At 43.8% G+C, this 25,932-nt stretch overlaps 2 protein-coding genes across 4 annotated transcripts in view; one reads left to right on the top strand and one right to left on the bottom strand.

Moving 5' to 3' along the window:
* Window positions 1-15,433, bottom strand: part of SRR (serine racemase) — a 57,895-nt gene extending 42,462 nt beyond the window's left edge. Inside the window, exons 1-2 of one of the 3 annotated variants that reach the window (XM_077480588.1) lie at window positions 15,271-15,433; window positions 10,487-10,658 (exon numbers count right to left, since the gene is read on the bottom strand). In XM_077480588.1, coding sequence (XP_077336714.1) covers window positions 10,487-10,657 — 171 coding nt within the window. In that variant the 5' untranslated portion in view covers window position 10,658; window positions 15,271-15,433. Of the gene's footprint in view, window positions 1-10,486; window positions 10,659-15,219 lie in introns of all 3 variants that reach the window. The other 2 variants (XM_077480589.1, XM_077480591.1) reach the window with 2 other exon arrangements.
* Window positions 15,434-15,920: 487 nt separating this feature from the next.
* SMG6 (SMG6 nonsense mediated mRNA decay factor) overlaps window positions 15,921-25,932 on the top strand; it is a 479,367-nt gene continuing 469,355 nt past the window's right edge. Inside the window, exons 1-2 of the mRNA XM_077480585.1 lie at window positions 15,921-16,225; window positions 21,633-23,289. Of these exons, the coding sequence (XP_077336711.1) occupies window positions 16,141-16,225; window positions 21,633-23,289 (1,742 nt within the window). The 5' untranslated portion in view covers window positions 15,921-16,140. The remainder of the gene's footprint in view (window positions 16,226-21,632; window positions 23,290-25,932) is intronic.

The following is a 25,932-nucleotide window of genomic DNA, read 5'->3' as shown; positions in this document are numbered from 1 at the left end:
TATGAAAAAAAATTGGCGTGGGTTCCCCCCCCCCCCCCGAGAGCATACCAGGCCCTTAGGTCTGGTATGGATTCCAAGGGGAACCCCCTACGCCGAAAAAACGGCGTGGGGGTCCCCCCCAGATCCACACCAGACCCTTATCCGAGCACGCTACCCGGCCGGCCAGGAAAGGGGGTGGGGACGAGCGGGCCGCGTGCCCTCAACATGGGGGGGCATGCGCCCCCCCCTACCCCAAAGCACCTTGTCCCCATGTTGATGAGGACAAGGGCCTCTTCCCGACAACCCTGGCCGTTGGTTGTCGGGGTCTGCGGGCGAGGGGCTTATCGGAATCCGGGAGCCCCCTTTAATAAGGGGGCCCCCGGATACCGCCCCCCCACCCTATGTGAATGAGTATGGGGTACAATGTACCCCTACCCATTCACCTGTAAAATAAAGTACAAAAAAACCACAACACACAAGATAAAATAGTTTATTGCACAGCTCCAGGGGGTCTTCCGTCTTCGGGGGTCTTCTCGCCGGACTCCTCCGCTATCTTCTTCTAGCTCTTTTGCTAGCGGAGGAGCTCGGCTTTCTTCCCCGCCGCCCTCCTCTTTTTCTGACTTTGGGGGTCTTGTCCCCCCTCTTCGGTTCTTCTGCCGGGCCACCGCGCTTTCTTATAGCTTTTACAGGCGGTGGCCCGGTCTTCTGTTGCCGTCGCCGCCTTCCCTTCTTCTTCTTCTTCGAGATGTTGACTCGACGCTCTCTCCGGCCGCAATGCCAGGGACGCGCTGCGCGGCGACTTATAAAAGGACAAGGGGCGGGGTTATCGGTTGATGTCACATGGGTTGATGTCACATGGTGACCCCGCCCCCTTACAATGTCAGTCCCGGAGGATGCTGGGACTGTCGCCATGTGACATCAACCCATGTGGCATCAACCGATGACCCCGCCCCTTGTCCTTATATAAGTCGCCGCGCAGCGCGTCCCTGGCATTGCGGCCGGAGAGAGCGTCGAGTCAACATCTCCAGGAGAAGAGAAGAGCGGAAGGCGGCGGCGACAGAAGACCGGGCCACCGCCTGTAAAAGAGCTATAAGAAGGCGCGGTGGCCCGGCAGAAGAACCGAAGAGGGGGACAAGACCCCCGAAGTCGGAAGAAGAGGGCGGCGGCGAGGAAGAAAGCCGGGGAGAAGACCCCAGAAGACGGAAGACCCCCGGAGCTGTGCAATAAACTATTTTATCTTGTGTGTTGTGTTTTTTTGTACTTTATTTTACAGGTGAATGGGTAGGGGTACATTGTACCCCATACTCATTCACATAGGGTGGGGGGCCGGTATCCGGGGGCCCCCTTATTAAAGGGGGCTCCCGGATTCCGATAAGCCCCCCGCCCGCAGACCCCGACAACCAACAGCCAGGGTTGTCGGGAAGAGGCCCTTGTCCTCATCATCAACATGGGGACAAGGTGCTTTGGGGTGGGGAGGCCGCACGCCCCCCCTCCCTCAAAGCACCCCCCCCCCCATGTTGAGGGCACACGGCCTGGTACGGCTCAGGAGGGGGGGGCGCCCGCTCGTCCCCACCCCCTTTCCTGGCCGGCCGGGTAGCGTGCTCGGATAAGGGTCTGGTGTGGATCTGGGGGGGACCCCCACGCCGTTTTTTCGGCATAGGGGGTTCCCCTTGGAATCCATACCAGACCTAAGGGCCTGGTATGCTCTCGGAGGGGGAACCCACGCCAAATTTTTTTCATAAATTTGGCGTGGAGTTCCCCCTTCAGAGCTCATTCTCTGATTGGCCACGGCAAAAGTCGCCTGGCCTGGGGCAACTTGTAAGTCGCCCCAGGTCGTGTCTAAGTCGTGTTCAAGACGTCTCCAAGTTGCCTCACAAAGTCGTCCTGAAGTCACGTCGCCCCTGTGTGAACCGAGCCTAATAGAAGTCAATGTAAGTTGCCTGAAGACATCAGTGAAGGACTTTCCTCCTCTCTGGGCAGGCTGCCAAGAAAAGATCAAAGTGATACAATGTTTCTTCTTCAATGGGCTGAACTCCCTGTGTAGAAGTTCTCAGTTTAACCATTTAAAGACTAAATCTTTTCTGACACTTGTTGCTTACAAGTAAAAATACAGTATTTTCTGCTAGAAAATCACTCAGAAGCCCCAAAAATTATATATATTTTTTTAGCAGAGACCCTAGGGAATAAAATAGCGGTTGTTGCAATATTTTATGTAGTTTTGAGTACCTGTTTTTGTGTATTTAATAAATATTTTTTTTTTAAATCTAAAATATACAAACAAGTGAACTGATTGGAGGTTTGTTTTGTTTAATAAATGTGTAAGAAATTTTCTGCATCACTTATTAAGGCTGCTTTCACACTGGATCGGGCAGGCGTTGACGGTAAAACGCTGCAAGTTTTAGCAGCGATTTACCGTCATTTTAGCCCCGCTATTCGGCTGCTAGCGGGGCAGTGAAGCACTGCTGCAAAAATCGCATTGCATATGCTTCAGCAGTGGTGACCATTCATTTCAATGGGCAGGAGTGGTGGAGACCGCTCCAAAGATGCTGCTTGCAGGATTTTTTTTTTTTTTTTTTTTTTTTAACGTCCTGCCAGGGCATCTCCTCATTATGAAAGCACTCGGGCTTTCACACAGACTGCAAGGGAGCCGTTTTGAAGGCAATTTACAGGCGCTATTTTTAGCCCAAAATCGCCTGAAAAACGCCCCAGTGTGAAAGGTGTCCAACTTAGATTTTATGAGATGAAGGTGGGGGGGGATGGGGGAGGGAAAAAAAATAAATAAATCGGCCTAACATATCGGCCCAAAAAAAAAAAAAAAAAAAAAAAAAAAAAAAAAAAAAAAATCGGCATCATATATCGGCCATCGGTCGACCTCTAATGATCGCTCCGAAATCTGTATTTTTTGTACAATTTTCTGATTGTGTGTATGGGGCTTAACCACTTACAGACCGGACCATTTTTGCTGGCTAAAGACCAGACCACTTTTTGCGATTCGGCACTGCGCCGTTTTAACTGACAATTGCGTCGTTGTGCGACGTGGCTCCCAAACAAAATTGACATATTTTTTTCCCCACAAATAGAGCTTTCTTTTGGTGGTATTTGATCACCCCTGCGGTTTTTATTTTTTGCGCTATAAACAAAAATAGAGCGACAATTTTGAAAAACGCATTATTTTTTACTTTTTGTTATAATAAATCCCCCAAAAATATATATAAAAAAAATTTTTTCCCTCAGTTTAGGCCGATACGTGTTCTTCTACATAATAAGCGATTGATTGGTTTGCGCAAAAGTTATAGCGTTTACAAAATAGGGGATAGTTTTATGGCATTTTATAACTTTTTTTTTTTTTTTTTTTTACTAGTAATGGTGGCGATCAGCGATTTTTATTGTGACTGCGACATTATGGCGGACACATCGGACATTTTTGGAACCATTGTCATTTATACAGCAATCACTGCTATACAAATGCAGTGATTCCTGTGTAAATGACACTGGAAGTGAAGCAGTTAACCAGTGGGTGGCAGTGTAGGTGTTAAGTGTTCCTAGCGGTGTGTTACTAACTGTGGGTGGCTGGGCTTTATTTTAGTGAACACTGATCTCTGCTCCAATCACATGGAGCAGAGATCAGCGTCACTTGTTGCTAGGGAGAACGGGGAGATGCTGTTTACAATGGTATCTCTCCATTCAGCCGCCCCGCGAGACGATCGTGGGTATACCAGCGGCGATCGAGTCCGCGGGACCCGCGACCGGACTCACGGGGGTCCCGACCGGCATGCGAGCGCGCCGCCAGTGGTGCGCTCACGATAGCAGGGCGGCATTAAAGATTGGACATACCTGTATGCAAATATGCCTGCCCGTGCCATTCTGCCGACGTACATCGGCGTGCGCTGGTCGGAAAGTGGTTAAGGATAGCAGGCAATGTGAGCAAGTTGGTAAACACTCTCGACTCCCAGGCCAGTTGTTTTATAACTGAAGGTCAGGAAGAGGTGTGCCATTCAGCAGTGCTAAAGATCAATACAGCAATGCATGGTCACAATACATTTTATGAATTTGGCACAGGTTTTCTGGAGAGAAAATAATGAGAGGTAGGTACATCTAGTGAATCATAATGCCCGACAACTATACATTCTTTTTCAGAACTCTTCCAATTTCTCCATATAACCTTGCAACTCAGCTTTGATGGCCCAAGTATGCCATAAGTAGCCCATGTTCATCTGTGAAAACAAGATCCTTATAGCAAATCTGGGTCCAGAGTATGCAAATTAAAGTAAAGTATTTAAACATTCAGAAGAAGCAGTTAAAGCACTTTAAAATAAGTCCCCATTCACTCATGTAGCTGTAGGCATTGTGGAAATATGCTTCTGTACAACAGGGCCACTAAAATCACAGCAACTCTTGCCTTTTATTCTATGGCAAAAAAAAAAGAACCTGACAACCTTTCAATTCTCTTATGAAAACATGCTGCAGGTCTTTCCAAGATGTTAGAAATCAACTGAAACCGCACTTCAGAGTCTCTGTTGTGATCTTTGATATTCAAATATGTCACCATACACGCAGCTAGACAAATTATAGAAGCCTTTTTAAAATACTCTTACTGTTGAAAAATATGTAAAAAAATTAATTGTCCATAGTGGACTTTAAATTATCCTCTTTCTATGCATGCACATTCATTCATATCTGCATCTCTGGCAAACCCAACTAGAAAAGTTATTGGGAATATGAGGATCGAGGAATGAAGGTGGTCTTTCCTAGGCACTTACACTTCTGCACTCCATAGAGATTCCATGATATAGTGAATCGCTGTAGAGTAAACAAAAGATCTCAACTATGATTCATACAGTGGGTAAAATAAGTAATAAACACCTCACCATTTTTCGAGGTAAATATTTCTAAAGGTGCTATTGACTTTTTCACCACATGTTGGTAACAATCAATGCAATCTATACATACAAAGAAACCAAAACAAATAAGTTTGGAAATTAAGCTATGTGTAATAAAATGTAATGAGACAGGGAAAAAGTATTGCACACGCTAACTGAAATGTACAAAATCCTTTGTTGGTAATGACAGCGTCAAGACACCTCCTGTATAGAGAAACTAGTCACGTGTCAGGGAAATTTGGTTGTATGCTATGCGCGCACCATATCTCCTGTGCCAATAAGCACACATTTTGTCTAATGATATAATGCATCTTATCTATAGCTCTATTTCCCGTATATATCCCCAAGTAAACAGACATCGCCATAGCTTACGTTCTCAGCAACATGCTCTTCTCCCCTCCACCCAGCATGCCCTTGGTTTTTATTCCAACATCACAAAAGCTATGACAAACAGGAATTGATGGCCACAATAGCCAATCACTTCCTCAATACAAAATTACATCACAAGAAATGACAAACAGTAAAGGGGGGGGGGGCACTCACAGGAAGAGTAGGGTGGGGGTAGAAGTGCACACGCCCCATCTTAATCAGCATGGAGCCCACTCAATACTGCTCAAAGTAAACAGTATCTAGTGAGATCATTCTAATTGTTCTTATGCCCTGTACACACAAGCGGATTTTTCCAACAGAATTCCCCTCAAGCTTGGCTTGCATATACACAGTCATACAAAAGTCCTCTGAGCTTTCGACCGTCAAGAATGCAGTCATGTACAACACTACGATGAGCCAAGAAAATAAAGTTCAGTGTTTCGGAGCATGCTTCGAATTGTTCCCGAGCATGCGTAGGCAATTTGCGTGTTGGAATTTGTACAGACGATCGGAAATTTTTCTGTCCGAAAAATAGAGAACCTGCTCTCAATCTTTTGCTGGCTGAAATTCTGCCAGCAAAAGTCCTATGGAGCATACACACAGTCAGAATTTCTGACCAAAAGCTCACATCCGACTTTTGCTGGTAGAATTTCTGATCGTGTGTATGGGGCTTTACAGGCTTGAGACAATCTGAGGGATATTGCTACTGCTGTTGTCAATATACGGTACAAGTACACTGACAAGGCAGATATCAATGTCCTCTTATAAAAACAGATATGTATCCAAAAGGGGATAGTGAAGTTTGCTAGAGATACAGTGCCTTGTGAAAGTATTCGGCCCCCTTGAACTTTTCAACCTTTTGCCACATTTCAGGCTTCAAACATAAAGATATAAAATTTTTATTTTTTGTGAAGAATCACCAACAAGTGGCACACAATTGTGAAGTGGAACGAAATCTATTGGATTTTTGAAACTTTTTTAACTAATAAAAAAATGAAAAGTGGGGCGTGCAAAATTATTCGGCCCCCTTGCGTTAATACTTTGTAGAGCCACCTTTTGCTGCGATTACAGCTGCAAGTCGCTTGGGGTATGCCCCTATCAGTTTTGCACATCGAAATTCTTGCCCATTCTTCCTTGCAAAACAGCTCGAGCTCAGTGAGGTTGGATGGAGAGTGTTTGTGAACAGCAGTTTTCAGCTCTTTCCACAGATTCTCGATTGGATTCAGGTCTGGACTTTGGACTTGGCCATTCTAACACCTGGATACGTTTATGTGTGAACCATTCCTTTGTAGATTTTGCTGTATGTTTGGGATCATTGTCTTGTTGGAAGATAAATCTCCGTCCCAGTTTTAGGTCTTTTGCAGACTCCAACAGGTTTTCATCCAGAATGGTCCTGTATTTGGCTGCATCCACCTTCCCCTCAATTTTAGCCATCTTCCCTGTCCCTGCTGAAGATAAGCAGGCCAAAACCATGATGCTGCCACCAGCATGTTTGACAGTGGGGATGGTGTGTTGAGGGTGATGAGCTGTGTTGTTCGATTTTGGTTTCATCTGACCAGAGCACCTTCTTCCACATGTTTGGTGTGTCTCCCAGGTGGCTTGTGGCAAACTTTAGACGAGACTTTTTATGGATATCTTTGAGAAATGGCTTTCTTCTTGCCACTCTTCCATAAAGGCCAGATTTGTGCAGTGTACGACTGATTGTTGTCCTATGGACAGACTCTCCCACCTCAGCTGTAGTTCTCTGCAGTTCATCCAGAGTGATCATGGGCCTCTTGGCTGCATCTCTGATCAGTCTTCTCCTTGTCTGAGCTGAAAGTTTAGAGGGACGGCCAGGTCTTGGTAGATTTGCAGTGGTCTGATACTCCTTCCATTTCAAAATGATCGCTTGCACAGTGCTCCTTGGGATGTTTAAAGCTTGGGAAATCTTTTTGTATTCAAATCCGGCTTTAAACTTCTCCACAACAGTATTACAGACCTGCCTGGTGTGTTCCTTGGTCTTCATGATGCTCTCTGCGCTTTCAACAGAACCCTGAGACTATCACAGAGCAGGTGCATTTATACAGAGACTTGATTACACACAGGTGGATTCTATTTATCACCATCAGTCATTTAGGACAACATTGGATCATTCAGAGATCCTCGCTGAACTTCTGGAGTGAGTTTGCTGCACTGAAAGTAAAGGGGCCGAATAATTTTGCACGCACCACTTTTCAGTTTTTTATTGGCTAAAAAAGTTTAAAATATCCAATAGATTTCGTTCCACTTCACAATTGTGTCCCACTTGTTGGTGATTCTTCACAAAAAATAAAAATGTTATATCTTTATGTTTGAAGCCTGAAATGTGGCAAAAGTTTGAAAAGTTCAAGGGGGCCGAATACTTTCGCAAGGCACTGTATAAATCGGTTTCTCTTCTTATGCAGACTTTGCTTCTCTAATGTGCATAGACATTTGAAGGAAAGAAGCCCAGCATTACGCTTGATAACTACAAACCAACAAACCTCCACACACACACAGAACACGTCTCAAATCTCATGAGAAGGTTTTCATACTGATCGTTTTGACCGCTGGTCTAATTTCAGCTAGAGCGCTCCTTGATTAAATCAGACACAGGGAGACAGATGATAATCTATAAAACACACATCCTAGCATAAATCTTATATAATACAATTTCCACAACACATGCATTGCTCATGTGTGATTTTTGGCCCATTCTTCCACTCAGTCTTCAAATCTTGAAGGTTCCATGGGCCTCTTCTATGAACTCTGATCTAAAGTGCAGTGCCATTTGACGTATTATGGCATCCAAAGAGTTAAATTTTGGTCTCATCTGACCATACTATATTCTTCCAGTATTTCACTGGCTTGGCTTAATGTTGTGCAGCAAACTTTAAAATGAGCTTCAACATGCTTTTTCTTCAGCAATGGAGTCCTGCTTGGTGAGCATGCATACAGGCCATGGTGGTTGAGTGCATTACTTCTGGTTTCTTTGAAACAATTGTACTTGCTAATTTCGAGTCTTTCTGAAGCACAAGTGGTCCTTGGCTCTTGGACTACTCCTCTGATAATTTTTTTCACTCTGTCAGAAATCTTGTGAGGAGCATCTTGTCGTGGCCGACATGTAGTGAAAATGTAATGTCAATAGCACCTTCTGTGCTCCACCCATGGCTCATTCATGCTTATCAGTGCCTCACAAAATTGTAATAGGTAGTCAAATTAGATTTTAAAATGCATGCCCTTAGAACAACTGACTGTGCATCCTGCATGTTGGGCCGCTGTATGTGGCCAGGCTGGAAAAAAATCTCACACATGTGCTATTGCTATACTCAGGAGGAGTAGCAGAATGTATTTCGGGGTGTCATTTTTGCTATGTACATGGTATGTGTTAGAAATATCTTATAAATAGACAATTGTGTAAAAAATAAGTTTTCATTTTCTTTCCAAATTTTTCAAAAACTTGTGGAAAAAAAATTACAAGTTCAAAAGACTCATAATGCCTCATAGATTATACGATGGGGTGTTAACTTTTCCAAAATGGGGTAATTTTTGGGGAATTTGCATTGTCCTGGTGCTCCAGGGCCTTCAAAAGTGTAAGAGGTAGTCTAGAAATTAGATGTGTAATTTATGTTCCTAGAACGGCTGATGGTGTTCCCTGCATGTTGGGCCTCTCTATTTGGCCAGGCTGTGTAAAAGTCTCACACAGGTGGTATCGCCATACTCGGGAGGAGTAGCAGAATTTGTTTTGGGGTGTAATTTGTGGTACGCATATACTGTGTGAGAAAAAAATTCAATTTAAAAAAACTCACCATGCCTCTTACTAAATACCTTGGACTGTCTACTTTCTAAAAAGGAGTCATTTGGGGGGGGGGGGGGGGGGATTTGTACTGTCCTGGCTTGTTAGTAGAAATTAGATTGGCTGTCAGTACATCAAGTGTGATCAAATTTCAATGATTGGCACCATAGCTTGTAGATGTAGATGCTATACTTTCACAAAGACCAAATGATTTACACTGATTTGGGCTATTTTTACCAAAGATATGTAGCAGTATAAATTTGGTCCAAAATTTATTAAGAAAAATTACTAATTTGCTAAATTTTCTAACAGAGACAAAGAAAATGCATTTTTTTTTAAACAAAATTTTTGGCCTTTTTTCCATTTATAGTGCAAAAAAACGACCTATTACAATTGTGAAGGCCCCGGAGCACCAAGACAATGCAATTACCCACAAAATGACCCCATTTTGGAAAGAAAAACACCCCAAAGTATATTCTATGAAGCATTATGAGTCTTTTGAATGGTTAATTTTTTTTACACAAGTCTTCAGAAAACATGAAAAGAAAATGAAAATCTTTTTTTCTTTTTTTTTTTACTCAAAGTTGCCCATTTATAATCTATTTCTAACACATAGCATGTATATAGCAAAAATTACACCCCAAAAAACATTTTGCTACTCCTGAGTTTTGCGATACCACATGTGTAGGACTTTTACACAGAGGTCCAACATGGAAGTAGTACCTTCAGGCGTTCTAGGAGCATAAATTACACATCCCATTTCGTTCCTACCTATCACACTTTTGAAGATCCTGGAGCTCCAGGACATTTTGGAAAGCAAACACCTCAATGTGTATTCTGAGGCATGGTCTGCAAATAGGTACTCGGGTACTCTGACCGGCTGGTGACAGGTACTCGGGTACTCTGACCGGCTGGTGACAGGTACTCGGATACTCAGATGGGCCGACGGGTACTCAGATGGGCTGTGATGGGTGATGACAGGTACTTTGATGGCTGGTGACAGGTCCTCTTTATTGGGGGGGGGGGGGATCAGTGTGTGTTGGTGTACACTAGGCGGTAACGAGATGTTACCGAAATCTCCTCCTCACACACGATCAGTGTGTGAGGAGGAGAACCCGGTAACATCTCGTTACCGCGGTTTGTTTACATTCTGTGACCGGCTGTGATTGGACATGGCCGGTCACGTGTATCGGGGGGTGGACGGGGATGGAAACCACACAGATCAGGGATGGGCTGTGCCCGGGGGCCCGCAGGAGCGGCAAAATACCGAGGACGTCATATGACGCCCACCCAGGATGGGAGATCCCATCTGTGGGCGTCATTTGACTATGGCCCGGTATTGAAGTGGTTAAGTGCCCAGTGGGCAAGTGGTTACATTATCTGAAGATTAAAATATATGTGCGTTTTCCATTTTTGGGTGATTTAAGATGCATCTGTGAACCAAAAAGTTTATATTCTTACTCACCTTGAAAGATCCAGTCTTCTGTAGCAGTTCACATTTAAAGAACAGCTTCCGCGCAGTGAGTGCATCAAGGCTGGAACAGACCATGACTGGCGTTACATGAATCAAATTCTGGATTCTTTTGTAAGCTTCCTGCACATCTTTTAATGCAATACAGAATGTAGAACTCGTCATTCTGAAACACAAAGCAAGTACTGCTCAACCAGCAAAAGGTGTATCTAATAAACATTAATTCTCCCTGTAAAACAGTTATATGTCTGTATAATGATTTCTAATGATCTTAAAATCTAAAGACCTTAAACAGCACTTTTTTTTTTTATTGCCACCTCAGCTAAATATCCAGAGAGACTTATTTCAACTTTCCCAGTTCAAATTTTGGTCTCTTCTCGTTTTCACATCATCGTGGTTAACAGTTTTCAAACTTTTTATTTTTATTAATCGGGTATTTTTACGCTTACGTACAAAACAAAAAGCACTACCCCATAGTTTAGACCCCTATCTACCCTACCCCCCACCCCCCCCCCCCCAACCTTGTTCTCTCCTATGTTATCTTCATAACCCACCCTTTTTTTCCCATATACTTTTCTGTAGATTTAAATTTTTCCCATTTTTGAGTATAAGTCAGAGATTTTCTATTATCTCTACTTTCCAGATTTGCCATCTTATTATAGTACTCTATTTTATCCAACTAGTCTCTCAGATCTGTCTTTTCACTGTTTAACCAGTTTTTCGGAATCAGCCCTTTTTGCCGCCATAAGGAGTATCGGCATGATTCTTTTCCTTGCCTGCTTCCATGATTTTTTAAGATCTTTAAACAGGCAGGTCTCCTTAAACGGCACTTAATGCTGAACTCCGGTGAAATGAAAATGATACCCTTGCAGTGGGGGTCCACCCCTCATTGCAAGGATTAAATTCTTGTTTATGCTGAGGTTCCCACAGAAAGGACTTTAAAGTGGAAGTCCATGCAAAAATTAAAATCCCTGCATCTACAGACCCTAATGATCGAACACTAACCTATCTAGCCCTGTAAAGAAAAAAATTAGTATACATACCTTTTTTAAAGCTGCTCCGACCTGATCCCTTGCTGAGCTGTCAGACGCGGCTTCGCTGCGGAAGCGGGTGCAGAGAAAACGGATGACATGGAAGTCCCATAGTAAGTCTATGGGTGACATCACTTCCCATTCATTTCACAGCCCTTGTCGGTGGTGTCCAGGGCTGGACTGGGACAAAAATTTGGCCCTGGACTTCATCATGACCGGCCCACTTTAATTTTGAGTGTCCCCATCAGAGGGCCCCCTTGACATCACAGTGTCACCATAAGAAGGCCCCCTTGACATCAGAGTGTCCCCATGAGAAGGCCCCCTTGACATCAGAGTGTCCCCATGAGAAGGCCCCCTTGACATCAGAGTGTCCCCATCAGAAGGCCCCCTTGACATCAGAGTGTCCCCATCAGAAGCCCCTTTGACATCAGAGTGCCCCCAACAGAAGCCCCCTTCACATCAGAGTGTCCCCAACAGAAGCCCCCTTCACATCAGAGTGTCCCCAACAGAAGCCCCCCTCCCACATGTACTCACAGTTTTGAAGGCAGCTTTTCGTTCCTCTTTCCAATCAAGTGATAATAAGTGATAGGGGAGAGAGGAAGGAAAGTCTGCCAGCTGTCTATCCCCCGTGCAGGCTGGAGGGAGCATAACGCCTTAAGCTCTCTCCAGCAAGTGACGGAAGCAGCTCCTCCTGACAGGAGTGAAATCGCGATCACTCACTGTCAAAGAGGAGCGGCTCCAGGACTGCACCTGACTGGCCCACTGAGCCATTCAGCCCACCGGCAAACTCCTGGTAGTCCCAATGGCCAGTCCATCCCTGGAGGTGTCCTCTACAGAGCTTCTGCTGCTGGAGATAGGGTTCAAAAAAGTATATATAGATACTATTTTTTTCTTTATATGGCTAGATAGGTTAGCGCTAAGATTGTTGGTGTCTATAGATGCAGAGATTTTAGTTTTTGCATGGACTTCCACTTTAACTTACCACATCCATTGGGTCCAAGCAGCTGAGGCTCTCTTCTCTGTGAAGCTCTGGGATGGGGGTGGCCCTGGCATCCTAAATAATTACTTTTTTATAGGAGGTGTGGTCTCTACAGCTTGGTAGTGGATCACTTTTCAGTAGGCAGTACAACAGCAGCTGCCAGCTATACTGCTGCCTCCTAAATGCCTGTTTTCTTTTAGCCAAATAGGAATTTTCAACTGAAAAAGCACACTGAAACCATGAACCAAGCATTTGGCTCACAGTTGCAGTTCAGCCCTATTCCTTTAAATGGGTTGCATTTGGCAGAGATAATGCCTGCCAAATATAACCGGTTGTATAAATTTTGATATTCTTTAACTGTTGCCATGCCATAACTGCAGCAGAGTATTTACTAACATAGTGGTGAAACCATGGCTCAATCACCTGTTTTTACAGCTCCCCAAGATCATGTAAACAAAGCCTTACAGTGTAGGACTGCAGGTCCTGCATTGTAACCTGCTGATACTGGTGCTGCCAACACTGCAAGCACTTTCGTGCCCATTTGACAAGCTTTCCTAATGCTTTTTCAATGCTTCAAAAACACTTTATAATCAAAATGCATTTTGAACTAGCCTTAAAGCCCCATACACACCATTAGATTTTCTGCAGATTTTTGTCTTTATATTTACCAAAACCATATATGAGGTCAAACCTTAGGAGTTTCAATTTGTATGCAATCAGGCAGGTCCTTGTACTACATGGTTTTGGTAAATCTGAAGACAATAATCTGCAGAAAATCCAAGTGTGTATAGGGCTTAAGAGTGCCTCAGACAACAAGCATCTAACCTTTGCATTGCGCAGGGCCCTCGACTGGAAGGGTACATTTTTTACATTTTCCTTGTGCGATTGTGTGCAAGGAAGAGGTAAGGAGTAATATGAAACATGTTTTAAGCAGGCGAAGGTCTGCTTTAAGCAGAGCATTTTCAGAAAGGTATCAGCTGTGGCAAGTTAACAACTTCCTGACTGTGCTATAGCAGAAGGACGGCTACAGCGGGGCTGGCCAGTTCTGGGAGAGTGTCATATGACGTTCTCCTGTGATTGCACCCACTGCCATAGGACACAGCTGATTACAGATCAGTGTAAAGGGCCAATCACAACGGTCCTTTACCACGTGATCAGCTGCGTCCAATCACAGCTGATCACGATGTAAACACAAGCCAGTTATCTGCCTTTCCTCACGCTGACAGCGTGAGGAGAGATTAGCCGATAACCGGCTTATGTGAAAGGAAAATCTACACTGATATTCAGGACACTGGTTATTAGTGCAGCCCCAACAGTGCTTCCAATCAGTGCCCCCTCATCAGTGTCACCTATCAGTGCTGGCTATTAATACCTCCTCATTAGCGTCACCTATCAGTACTGCCTATCAGTGTCACCTATCAGTTCCTCCTCATCAGAGGCCCCTCATCAGTGTTACCTATTAGAGATGCTACCTATCAATGCCCCCTCATCAGTGTCACCTATCAGTGCCCCCTCATCAGTGTCACCTATCAGTGCCTCCTCATGATAGGTGTCACCTATCAGAGCTGCCAATCAGTGCTACCTATCAATGCCCCCTATCAGTGCCTCCTCATCAGCGCCCCCTCATCAGTGTCACCTATCGGCACCCCCTCATCAGTGTCACCTATCAGTTCCTCATCAGTGTCACCTATCAGAGCTGCCAATCGGTGCTACCTATCAATGACCCCTCATCAGTGCCTCGTCATCAGTGTCACGTATCAGCGCCCCCTAATCAGTGTCACCTATCAGTTCCTCCTCATCAGCGCCCCCTCATCAGTGTCAGCTATCAGTGCCTCCTCATGATAGGTGACACTGATGAGGAACTGATAGGTGAAACCTATCAGAGCTGCCAATCGGTGCTACCTACCAATGACCCCTCATCAGTGCCTCGTCATCAGCGCCCCCTATCAGTGCCTCCTCATCAGTGTCACCTATCAGCGCCCCATCAGTGTCACCTATCAGCGCCCCCTCATCAGTGTCACCTAACAGCGCCCCCTCATCAGTGTCACCTATCAGCGCCCCCTCATCAGTGTCACCTATCAGCGCCCCCTCATCAGTGTCACCTATCAGCGCCTCCTCATGATAGGTGTCACCTATCCGAGCTGCCAATCAGTGCTACCTATCAATGCCCCCTATCAGTGCCTCCTCATCAGCGCCCCCTCATCAGTGTCACCTATCAGCTCCCCCTCATCAGTGTCACCTATCAGCGCCTCCTCATCAGCGCCATCTATCAGCGCCCCCTCATCAGTGTCACCGATCAGTGCCCCCTCATCAGATGTCAACAGTGCAGCCACATAAGCGAAGGAGAAAAAATTACCTGTTTGCAAAAAAAAATTAACAAACTAAGAAAAACTTTTTTTTTTTTTCACAATTTTTGGTCTCCGTTTATTCGGCCTTAGTTTATTTAGCAAAGAATAAAAAACCCAGTGGTGATTAAATACCATCAAAAGAAGGCTCTATTTGTGTGCAAAAAGAACGATAAAAAATGCATTTGGGTATAGTGTTGCAAGACCACACAACTGCCATTCAAAGTGTGACAGCGCTGAATGCTGGCCTGGGCAAGAAGGGGGTAAAATGCCCAGTACTGAAGTGGTTAATATAACTAATGAAGGACTTTGAACTCTGCAGAAATCTCATGTCTGACCACTAACACTACAAATAAAGTTTATTCTATATACCTCGCCAGCCTGCTCCACAGACTCTTCAATTGCTATATTTTCCACTCTCACCTTCAAGCTACATAGACAGCAGGCAAGTAGTAAGAGCAGAGCGCACCAAACTCCACATGTACTGCAGTCTGCCCTCAGCCTTTCCGTACAATGATGTCACCACCCCCCACACATCACGACGTGCAAACTACACCGCCCGTCCACACAATAATGACCAAGCCCACATGTCACGAAGCGCAACCACACCATCTATACAAGGACATGCCTACGCCCACACGTCACCCTGTGTAACTATACCGCCCACACAAGCACATGGCCACGCCCACACGTCACTCTGTGTAACTATACCACCCACACAAGCACATGGCCACGTCCACACGTCACGGTGTGCCCTCACCCCGTTGTTCCTCGTGTATACGCTTGCGTAGTACACGCGGTTGGGGTTTTTGACAGGTACAATAACACAGCTACACCCACACAACCCGTGCAACTACTAAACCGTTTATACCAGAACATGACCACGCCCCACGTCATGCTGTGCCCCTATCCATGCTTCCACTCCGCAGCCACACCCCCTTGATCCCGTTGTTCTGGCGCTACACAAAGATCGCGCAGGCGCGGTGCGGCGGCAAGAGGAGTTGATGTAGTTGATGGCTTTTACGTCGCAACCCGACCTGCAGAAGGAAGCCCTTCTTGTGCATATGCTCGCGCATGCGTAATACACGCGGTTGGACTTTCTGACAGGTTGCAGCTTTTGTCAGGACACTGTCCGTACAATAACATGGCTACGCCCACACGCCACTCCGTACAGTCACGTTGAACACAACAGTGGCCATGTCTGTATAGCGTCAGGCATTCATTTTGGACCAGCGGGCTCGCCGTCGTCTAATACCTCACTTCTTGTTTTGATTCCTGGCGGTCGCTGGTAAGATGGCGGCGACGTTAGAGAGGGTTAGGATTTCTGCCTCTGAATTGCGGGACTTGCTGGCAGCTGGGGAAAGCGCGGGAAGCCGAGGTGAGTGGAGAAGGAGAGCTCGAGTCCCGCCGGGGTCCCGCCTTCCTGGAGGGGTCCTCAGCGGTGTGAGGCACAACTTGTGCTGGGCAGTGTGTGAGAAGGGGTGACACAGGCATGAGGGGACACAGTGCGCACACCAGGAGACAGGGGCTCACATGACTCCTTCACACTACAACTGGAGGCAAATAATAAAGAGTAAGACAACCCCTGTCAGGTCTTTTTCTCATCTCTGTCCCATCGGAGTGATCTCTCTTTTTTTACTTCCTGTCCCATAGCCACAGCAGGAAGTCAGAGCAAGTCACTCTGAGGGAGTCCCAGAAGTAGTGTCCCCATTGGAAGATTTCCTCTCTCTTCCTGTTCTGGTGACAACCCAAAATTGTAGATATCCTTTCACTCTTGGTAATAGAGTTCCCCATAGCTCCCAACTCTCCTTGATTTGGAGCAATGTCCCTCATTCCTCCTCATTTGTCCCTCATTTTAGTCTAATCTATATGGATGTATATAAAATACACTTTTTATCTTTCAAAAAGTGATTCCCAGGGCTAAACCTTTCATCTAATTTCTAAATTGCTGCATTTGTAAATTCCAAAAGCCAATATAAAGGAATAATAGTGGTGGAAAAAAACATTTGTCGGTTTAACCAATCCCCCCCCCCTTTTTTTTTTTTTACAATTCCCCTTTTTAAGGGGGTGTGGCCAGGGGTGTGTCCTAAGCCTGCATACTTTTGCTGATATGTGTCCCTCATTCCCATCTCAGAAAGTTGGGAGGTGTGAGTTCACCAGGACAGATGGAGAAGGTGAATCTCCTTAAAGAGGAAGTAAACCCTGATGAGTTTACTTCCTCTTTGATTCCCTGCAAAGGTAAAGCATAATGGACTACTATGCATCGCATAGTAGCCCATTATGTGTCACTTACCTGACACAGGAGCCAGCGAAGTCGCCGCTGTCCCCTGTAGTCCGGAGCCTCCATCGGTGGGTCTCGCTGCTCCGGCTCTGTCATTTGGTGAAGCCGTGATTACGTCACTCGTGGCATATCGCCGTTGGCAGCGGCGCGCTCAGTGCGCCTGCCTTTCGGCAAATATATATTTTATATGTAAGATTTTTCTTGGACCTACAGGTAAGCCTTAATCTAGGCTTACCTATAGGTCAAAGCGTGTTGTAAGGGTTTACAACCACTTTAATAGGGATGAGCTCCAGCGTGTTCACATACACCACGTGCAGAGCCCGCCAGGAAGTCGACTTGGACTGCACATGGTGTATGCAAACGTGCCAGTGCTCATCCTTACTCCCTAAGGCAGGGCTTGACACCTGGGCTTTTGTCAGCCCATTCACTGGAAGCATGCGGGTGGCTACGCTGCTGCCCAAGTGCTTCCACACACCCCGCGTGCAACCCGCCCCCCCCAAAACCGCTCTGTGTTTTGGGTGCCGCTTGACCATTTGTGTTGCTAGGCCTGGCATATTGAGTGCTGCCTGATAAAGGGAGGGAGAGCGGACATGTGTTATTGTTGCTGACCCGGAAGTGATGTGTATGACGTCACTTCTGGGTCCTGTTGACCGTTTCTCTGGCCATCAAGGACAGGAAAGAATGTAATGTGGTGCGATTTGCATAACACTCAGTGGAGCACAGGGGAGGCATGCAGCGTCTTTTATACTCTGGATGTCTTGTTAAAGAGAACTTGTCACCAAAGAAATCATCATAGTGAACTTTTTGTCCCCATGTGATGTAAAAAAAAAAAAAAAGTTTTTTTTTTTTTTAATTGTAAAAAGTTAGTTAGACCCAAGTACAGTAAAACCTTGGATTACAAGCATAATTCATTACGGAAACATGCTTGTAATCCAAAGCACTCTTTTTATATCAAAGCAAATTTCCCCATCAGAAATAATGGAATCTCAGATGATTTGCTCCACAACCATTTATTCATAAGTCCTTCAGTTTATTATAGTATTTATAAAAAGATTATAGAAATGTGACAGGTTGTGTAACCATAAAATGTCCATCCACAAATGGAAGCCTCCGCAAGGATATTAGAAGCAAAATTCACCAGAAGCTACAGAGTTTAAAAATAAGAGAGGCGCCTCTAAGTGTAGCAATATGGTTACATTTAACCGCTTATGCACTGCCCGCCATCAGTATACATCTGCTCTTTGAAGAGGAATATCGTTGTTATGGCAGCAGTTTACAAACGCACAACTCTGTACATATGAGTAACAATCTGGCTGTTTCTTCTCCCTGAAAAGTGGGGAGAAACAGCCAGATCAGAAAGTAAAAGCGGCACACATTATACTTGGTAGGAACACAGTTAACCCCTTGATTCCACCCTATATGTTAACCCCTTCCCAGCCAGTCTTGTTGATACAGTATTAGGTTAGTAAAACAGCAATATCAATCATAGTTTGTAGTGTACTTAGATTTGCAAAACAATGGGATAAAAGGCATATTCCTGAACTTTGTTTTATCTCATGGTTACTGTGAAATTGTGTGAATGCATCAATGCAGTGCATGTTATCTCAGCTTGCAGAGCTTGGATTTATTTAATGAGTTTACCAAAAATGTTAACATTGCAGGATATACAAGCTCATGCTGAATAAATTCAATTATTAATGTATCTTAAATAGAAAACTATCGATAGATTAGAATAGCGTATATCAACCAAAATACAGCACCACACCCCGGATTGCATAGAACAAAAAGAAATAGAGTAATGGGACTTTTAGATGCAGAAACCACCTAATGGAATAATATGACATAGTGATGTATAAAAATGTTTTATTTACTACTATATATATGTACATTGGCCGGGTGGGAGCTCTCTACTTCTGAGCGGATGTTCCTGAACGTCCTTCAGAAGTAGGGTGATCGCGCGCGTGTGCCCGCTCAGCGGCACAATCCCGATGTGCTCGTGTCACCCGCACACGACGCATCTTGGATCAGCAGGAGGGCTCTGCGGTTGGCCCTCCTGATCACATGACGGCCGTGTCCAATCACGGCTGTTATGTGATGTAAACAAACAACCAGTTGCTAGGCAATCGGCTCTCCTCTCCTCACACGGAAGTCGTCGCTGAGGAGAGGAGAGCGGATCGCTGCAGCCGGCTGGTGATCAGTGAGTATGAGCTGTTTTTTACTTGTTTTTTGTTGTTTTGTCTAGTGAAAACACACATGTCTCCAATAATAAAAACACATGTCCCCCACATATGTCCCACTAAAATCACATGTCCCAGTGATTATCTGCACACCTATGTCCGTGATCACCTGCACACATATGTACGTGATCATTTGCGTACATATGTCCATGATCACACAAACCAATTATTATACACTTAACCAATTTTTTTTTACCAAAGACATGTAGCAGAATACATTTTGGCTTAAATTTATGACAAAATTAGATTTTATTGGATTTCTTTAAAATAGAAAGAAGAAAATATTGTTTTTCTTCCAAATTTCTGCTCTTTTTTTTGTTTATATTGCAAAAAATAAAAAAACAGAGACGTGTACAAATACCACCAAAATAAAGCTCTATTTGTGCAAACAAAATTATACAATTTTCATTTAGGTACAGCGTAGCATGACCGCGCAATTGTCATTGAAATTGCAAGAGCGCTGAAATCTGAAAATTGGGCTGGGAAGGAAGGGAGTAAAAGTGCCCTGTATTGTAGTGGTTAAATACACATCTTAAACAATATTTAAGACATTTTTAAAAGAAATATGAAACCGTAAACTCTAAATACTCCCATAAACAGCCCCTACAACAAGGTGAGCAATCTCAATAGCCACAAAATTATGTAATCGTGAACTATGATAAACACTTAGGACCAAAGTATGAGAGACACAGGCTCTGTCTCATTTACCATACCTTGGTCCTGAGTGTTTATAGTGCGGTGGACTATCTGACACACACAGAGAGAGAGAGAGAACACACCAGTGACCCTAATACATTGGTCAGTGATAATAGCATATGCTGTCACTGTACTAATGACACTGGCTGGGAAGCGATTAACTGTGTGGCTAACAAGTGTAAAGTGTGCAGTATGTGCTGCCTTTACTTATCAATACAGCTGATATTTCTTCCTGCTTTGTAGGGAGGAAAAAACTGTCAGATCTCTGCTTTGTGTACAGAGCCCTATGTTAGTAAACACAAGGCTCTGTACTGTGGTTCGCTAAGCCAATCAGCATTTCCTGGCCAAATACCGCGTGACCTAAAAAAAAAATCAAAAAAAAATCCACCATTTTATTCTCTAGCCATCTGCTAAAATATATATCTGGGTGTTCTAAGCAAACAAATTAAGATTTTTTACATGTAGAAGAGAAATGTCAGAATTGGCCTGAGTAGCAAAGATATTAATGGCACCCTAAATGTGGTAAACCAGAACCCTGCAATATGCTACATGGGGTCCTTTGCAGTGTTTTGTGTAGCTATAGCACAAAAAAATCTGCGCATTTGTGAATGGGGCCTAATGGGATCACAGCCATAAAAACCTGACAGGTGTTCAAATCCATCTCAGCTCTGTCCAAAACTAAAAAGAGAGCCTTGCCGTTTGATTGGGGTAAAAAGCAGTCCATCCTTGTTTTGCAAACTTTCTAATTTTATTAGATGAAATAAAATAACAGAAAGCAATTCATATATATATATATATATATATATATATATATATATATATATATATATATATATATATATATATATATATATATATATATATATATATATATATATATATATATATATATATATATATATATATTTTCCTTCCTCGCTCAATCCAAAAGTAGGGGAAAAAAAAATGTGTGGTTTTAAGCTTATTACCATCAACTTTTCCTTTTTGGTGGATTTCTCCTCACGTCCCACCCCAGGGACAGGGGATTGATGGGAAATACTTTTATTCAGGTGGCAACAAAATTACATTGAATTAGGGAAAAGGTTGGAACTTCTTTTTCTATTGCGGGCCCCCATATTTCTTGTCTCTACATCACCAGGATAAAAAAAAAAGCCTGACGACTTGCGACTCTTACTATAACAAGGATAAATAGGTGGCAGATTATTTAATTTACAACATTATTTGCTGTAGAGCTCCAGTGGTTTGCTGCAAATTTTTGTTTGACAGATAAACCCTACAAAAACCCAGTCAGTCAGTTACCAGCACTGAGCTCAGGTAGTAAATAAGGCAGTCCCCATGGGACCTTAGATCCTGACTCTGTGCTGACTTTTCTGCTTTGACAGGGAGAGTATGAAATGAAAACTTTGTTATAAACTAAGTGTTTTAATTTACCCAAAGATTTACACTTCGTTTCCTTTACAGGCATTGTATTTTAGTATTGTGTTTCTTTATAACTGTATGTGTATATGTGGTGGTGTTCGCATTTATCTAAGCTCCAAGAGGTATTACAATTTTGCTGTTTTGTTGTTTAGGGGCTGTAAAGGAGATGAAGGAACCCCGACAAAGGAAGGACAACAGACGTCCAGACATTGAGATATACAAACCTGGCCTATCCAGATTGCGAAATAAGCCTAAACTGGATTTTTCTGAAAATGGAATCAATCACACTGAGGGTCTACAAAGCGAGAAAGCAAATGACAGTGAATCTGTTGTTAATGGGATAAACTCATCTGCTGCCTCTAGAGATCACAATCAGGAGGAGAATGACATGGAGAATGATGGACCAGAAACTCCAGATCGAAAAAGCTCCAAGAGAGCCAAAAAGCCAGATCGGTTGATTTACCAGCCGGGAAGACGTCTTCAGACCCCTGTAAAGGAATCCCTAAGTGACGTGACAGAAGATATTGTAGGAAAAACCGAACAACTGAAAATTGTAACTGAGGAAGGTCTTGCCAATGCAGTCAAAAATCACAAGCCTCCTCTAGAAGAGGGCAATAAAGCTACCAAGAATGACAAATACAAGAGGTCAGAAAGAGAGAAAAATAACAGGACTAGTGAAGAAACCTATGTATCAAGACAAGGAAAGGAGGAGTATAAGTCTGGCCAGACTAAACGGTATTCCCATTCAGACAAGCGAAGAACTCGCACACGAACTTGTAGCACCAGTTCTGCTGGAAGCAACAATAGCAGCGAAGAAGGAGTTTTGGCAGAGGTGAGTAAGAAATGTCAAGAAAGAGAGAGGAGTACCGGAGATCGGAAAGAAAAGGTACTTTCAAAGAAACAGAAATCGTTGTCCTCGACAGACTCATTTGAGGAAGATTACGAGTGGTTGGATGGAGCGAAAGCAAGTAGGAACAAATTGAAAAAGAGACAGGGATTCACTGATAATGGCTGCCCAAGCAAAGCTGATAGCCCCAAGAGCCGAGACAATTATGAATTGAAAAAAGAATCCATACATCACCATAACAATGAAGAGAACAGGTCCAGGAGATTTGGGGAAAGATCTAATTTCAAATGCAAGACTGATATGGAGAAGAAGGAACCAAGAGAAAAGTCAGCTGAACCAAAGGGCAAAGGAAGAGGCATTCTTATTATTCCAGCCAACACAGACTTATCCAACACTACTGGAACACCGGAACTAAGCAGCACCAAGCCACTTCCCATCGTTTCCACAAAAGGTGTCCGTGGTAGAGGGCGTGGTGGAGCTAACCGGCGTCTATGGGACCCGAACAACCCTGAGCAGAAGCCTGCTCTTAAAAATCAAAGCCCTCAGCTTCATTTTCTGGACACGGATGATGAGTCTGCGCCTTCTTCTCAGAGTGATAGCTACCCCTCTGTTCCCCTGGCATCTTACTACAAATTTCAGAACTCTGATAATCCATACTACTATGGCCGTTCACCATATGGCTATGGTAGTTATTCCGTGCCGTTTTCCATGAGCCCGAACAATGGAATCTATCCTGGGACATATTACGCAGGATTCTCAGCTCAGTCAGGGCAATATGGCCCTAGCTCATACACTGGGAGCCCAATAATAGCTGAGGAAATTGAACAGCAAATGAGAACAATGCAGCAGCAGGAGCTCAGTCATCTTTTGCGAATGGCAGATAACCAGGAGTTACAACTCAGTAATCTACTCTCCCGTGATGGCATCAGCTCAGATGGACTCAATAAAATGTCTTTGCTTAGGTGAGGTACATTCATATGTTCTGCATTTAAAGATATTTTTGGCCTTATTCACATAGTGTCACTTTGTATTAAAGCAGTGTGTCCAGCAAGCACTTGCCAAGCATTTGTAATGCTTTAGGCAACCTTTAAGCAGGTATCGTGAAGCTTTTAAAGCCCCTTTAACACTGGGTCGCTTTGCAGGCACTACAGCGCTAAAAATCGCACCCTTTAAAGTGCCCTGAAACAGCCGCTGCTGTCTCTTTGTAAAAAAAAAAAAAAAAAAAAACGTAGTAGAATGCAAAGTGACCTAAGTTAATGAAGACATTTGCTTTTTTACATTTGTTTTTATTGTATATTTTTTATAGCAGAAAGTCAAAATATTTTTTAAATTTTTTTTTTTTTGTTGTTGTTCATAGCGCAAAAAATAAAACCCTCAGAGGTGACCAAATACCACCAAAAGAAAGTTCTATTTGTGAGAAAAAAAGGTAATCAATTTTGGGTACAGCGTCGCATGATGTGCAATTGTCAAAGCAACGCAGTGCCGTGTCGCAAAAAATGGTCTCACCAGGAAGGGGGTATAACCTTCCAGAGCTTAAGTGGTTAATCAAGTAGTTGGCAAGCTTTAGCAGGCGTTTAACAAGCTTCTTGTGATGTTGAAGCCTGCTATCTGCTAATTTTAAAGTGAGGTCAGCTCTCCCATTAACCACTTCCCCTGTGTACAGTACAGGTAGTTAACCCCCGCCCCAAATTACAATCCTCTGACCTCCATATGACTTATACTTACAAATAAAGGGCAACAACAGGAGGTGAGAGGGAATCTACCCCATAGGAAGGGAAATTAATTCCTGTAATAGTTATGGGGAAAAAGGTGTCTCCACTGAAGTTTTACCACCAATCCTTGTTTCCACAACAACCCAAAATCTTCAAAATCCAATTGTCACAGGCAAAGAAAGTGAGCTGAAATTTTCTAAACGGGGGCACAGACAGCAGAACAAACCTTACAGGGGTGTTAACCTTTCCCTATGCTAGCTATCAATAACTTAATTTTTTTGGGGCTGAAATTGCACTTAAACAATTTTCCTTTTCCAACTTGCATACAAATTCAACTTAAAGGAGCTCCAATAATTTTTTTTGGTTTATTAAAAGCCAGCAGCTACATAAACTACTGTAACTGATGACATTTAACCACATGCCAACCAGCGCACAACGATATACATCGGGACAATGGCACGGCTGGCCAAATGAGTGTAAGAAGCGTCATTGTGGGTGCGCTCTGTGACCATTACTGTGGGTCCTGCGGACCCTATATGATGGTGTGGAAGAACTGGAAGATGCCTTTTATATACAAGGCATTTCCCCATTCTGCCCAGTGACGTGACAGATCACTGCTCCCTGTTGTTGGGAGTAGCCCATTCCCCCACCCACCCCACCGTTAGAATCACTCCCTAGGACACACTTAACCCCTTGATCGCCTCCTAGTGTTTAACCCCTTCACTGCCAGTATCATTTACACAGTAATACACAGTTTACACAGTAATCAGTGCATTTTTTATAGCACTGATTGCTGTATATATGACAGTGGTCCCAAAATAGTGTCAAAAGTGTCCGATGTGTCTGCTATAATGTTACTGACACAATAAAAAAACGCGCAAACCTATATATATATATATATATATATATATATATATATATATATATATATATATATATATATATATATATATATATATATATATATATATAAATATGCTTATTTTACCAAAAATATGTAGAAGAATTTATATGATATTTATTTTCAAAAGTGTCGCTCTTTTTGTTTATAGCGCAAAAAATAAAAACCGCAGAGGTAATCAAATACCACCAAAAGAAATCTCTATTTTGTGGGGAAAAAGGACGTCAATTATGTTTTGGGTGCACGACCGCAATTGCCAGTTAAAGTGATGCAGTGCCGAATTGCAAAACGTGCTCTGGTCAGGAAGGGAGTAAATCCTTCTGAGGCTGAAGTCGTTAATAAACGCACACTTACCTGTCCCAAGATCCAGCGATGTGCTCACCCAAGCCGCCCCTTCCCATGGGCTCTCTCCCAGACACTGGCATTTCAACTGTGGACACTGCGCGTGCGTGAGTCGTGCTGCGCCTACTGAATGGTCTGGCAGTCTGTGACATGTCCCAGAAGACTGCAAGGAGGGAGGGGGAATGGCGACCTGAGCAGAAGTGGGATCGGATACCGGTCAAAAGTAGGTACTCGCTTCCACCCCAAAAAAAGACCTGCCAAATGCGGCATGGGAGGAGTACTTAAAGCAGAACTTCCCCTTTTCGCTGGAGCTCCATTATAAGAACAGACCTACAGAAAATCTTGCTTGTAACCCGGGGACTGCCTGTATAAGCCACAGGAATTTGAGTGATAGAAAATGGGTTATATACAGCTACCTTTTAGGCGACTGAACACTGGTAAAAGCTTTCTTGGGTCTGCCTCCTATTGTCCACATACATTATATTAACAAAAGTATTGGAACACCTGCCTTTACACACATGAATTTTAATGGCATCCCAGTCTTAATCCATAGGGTTCAATATTGAGTTGGGCCACCCTTTGCAGCTATAACTGCTTCAACTCTCTTGGAAAGGCTGTCCACAATGTTTAGAAGTGTCTATAGGAATGTG

Source organism: Lithobates pipiens, unplaced genomic scaffold (assembly GCF_037356315.1).
Source record: "Lithobates pipiens isolate NorthernLeopardFrog02 unplaced genomic scaffold, aLitPip1_a1.2 Scaffold_16, whole genome shotgun sequence".
Lineage (NCBI taxonomy): Eukaryota > Metazoa > Chordata > Amphibia > Anura > Ranidae > Lithobates > Lithobates pipiens.
The sequence above is the reverse complement of the archived record's forward strand: the minus strand, read 5'-3'. Positions and strand labels throughout refer to the sequence as shown.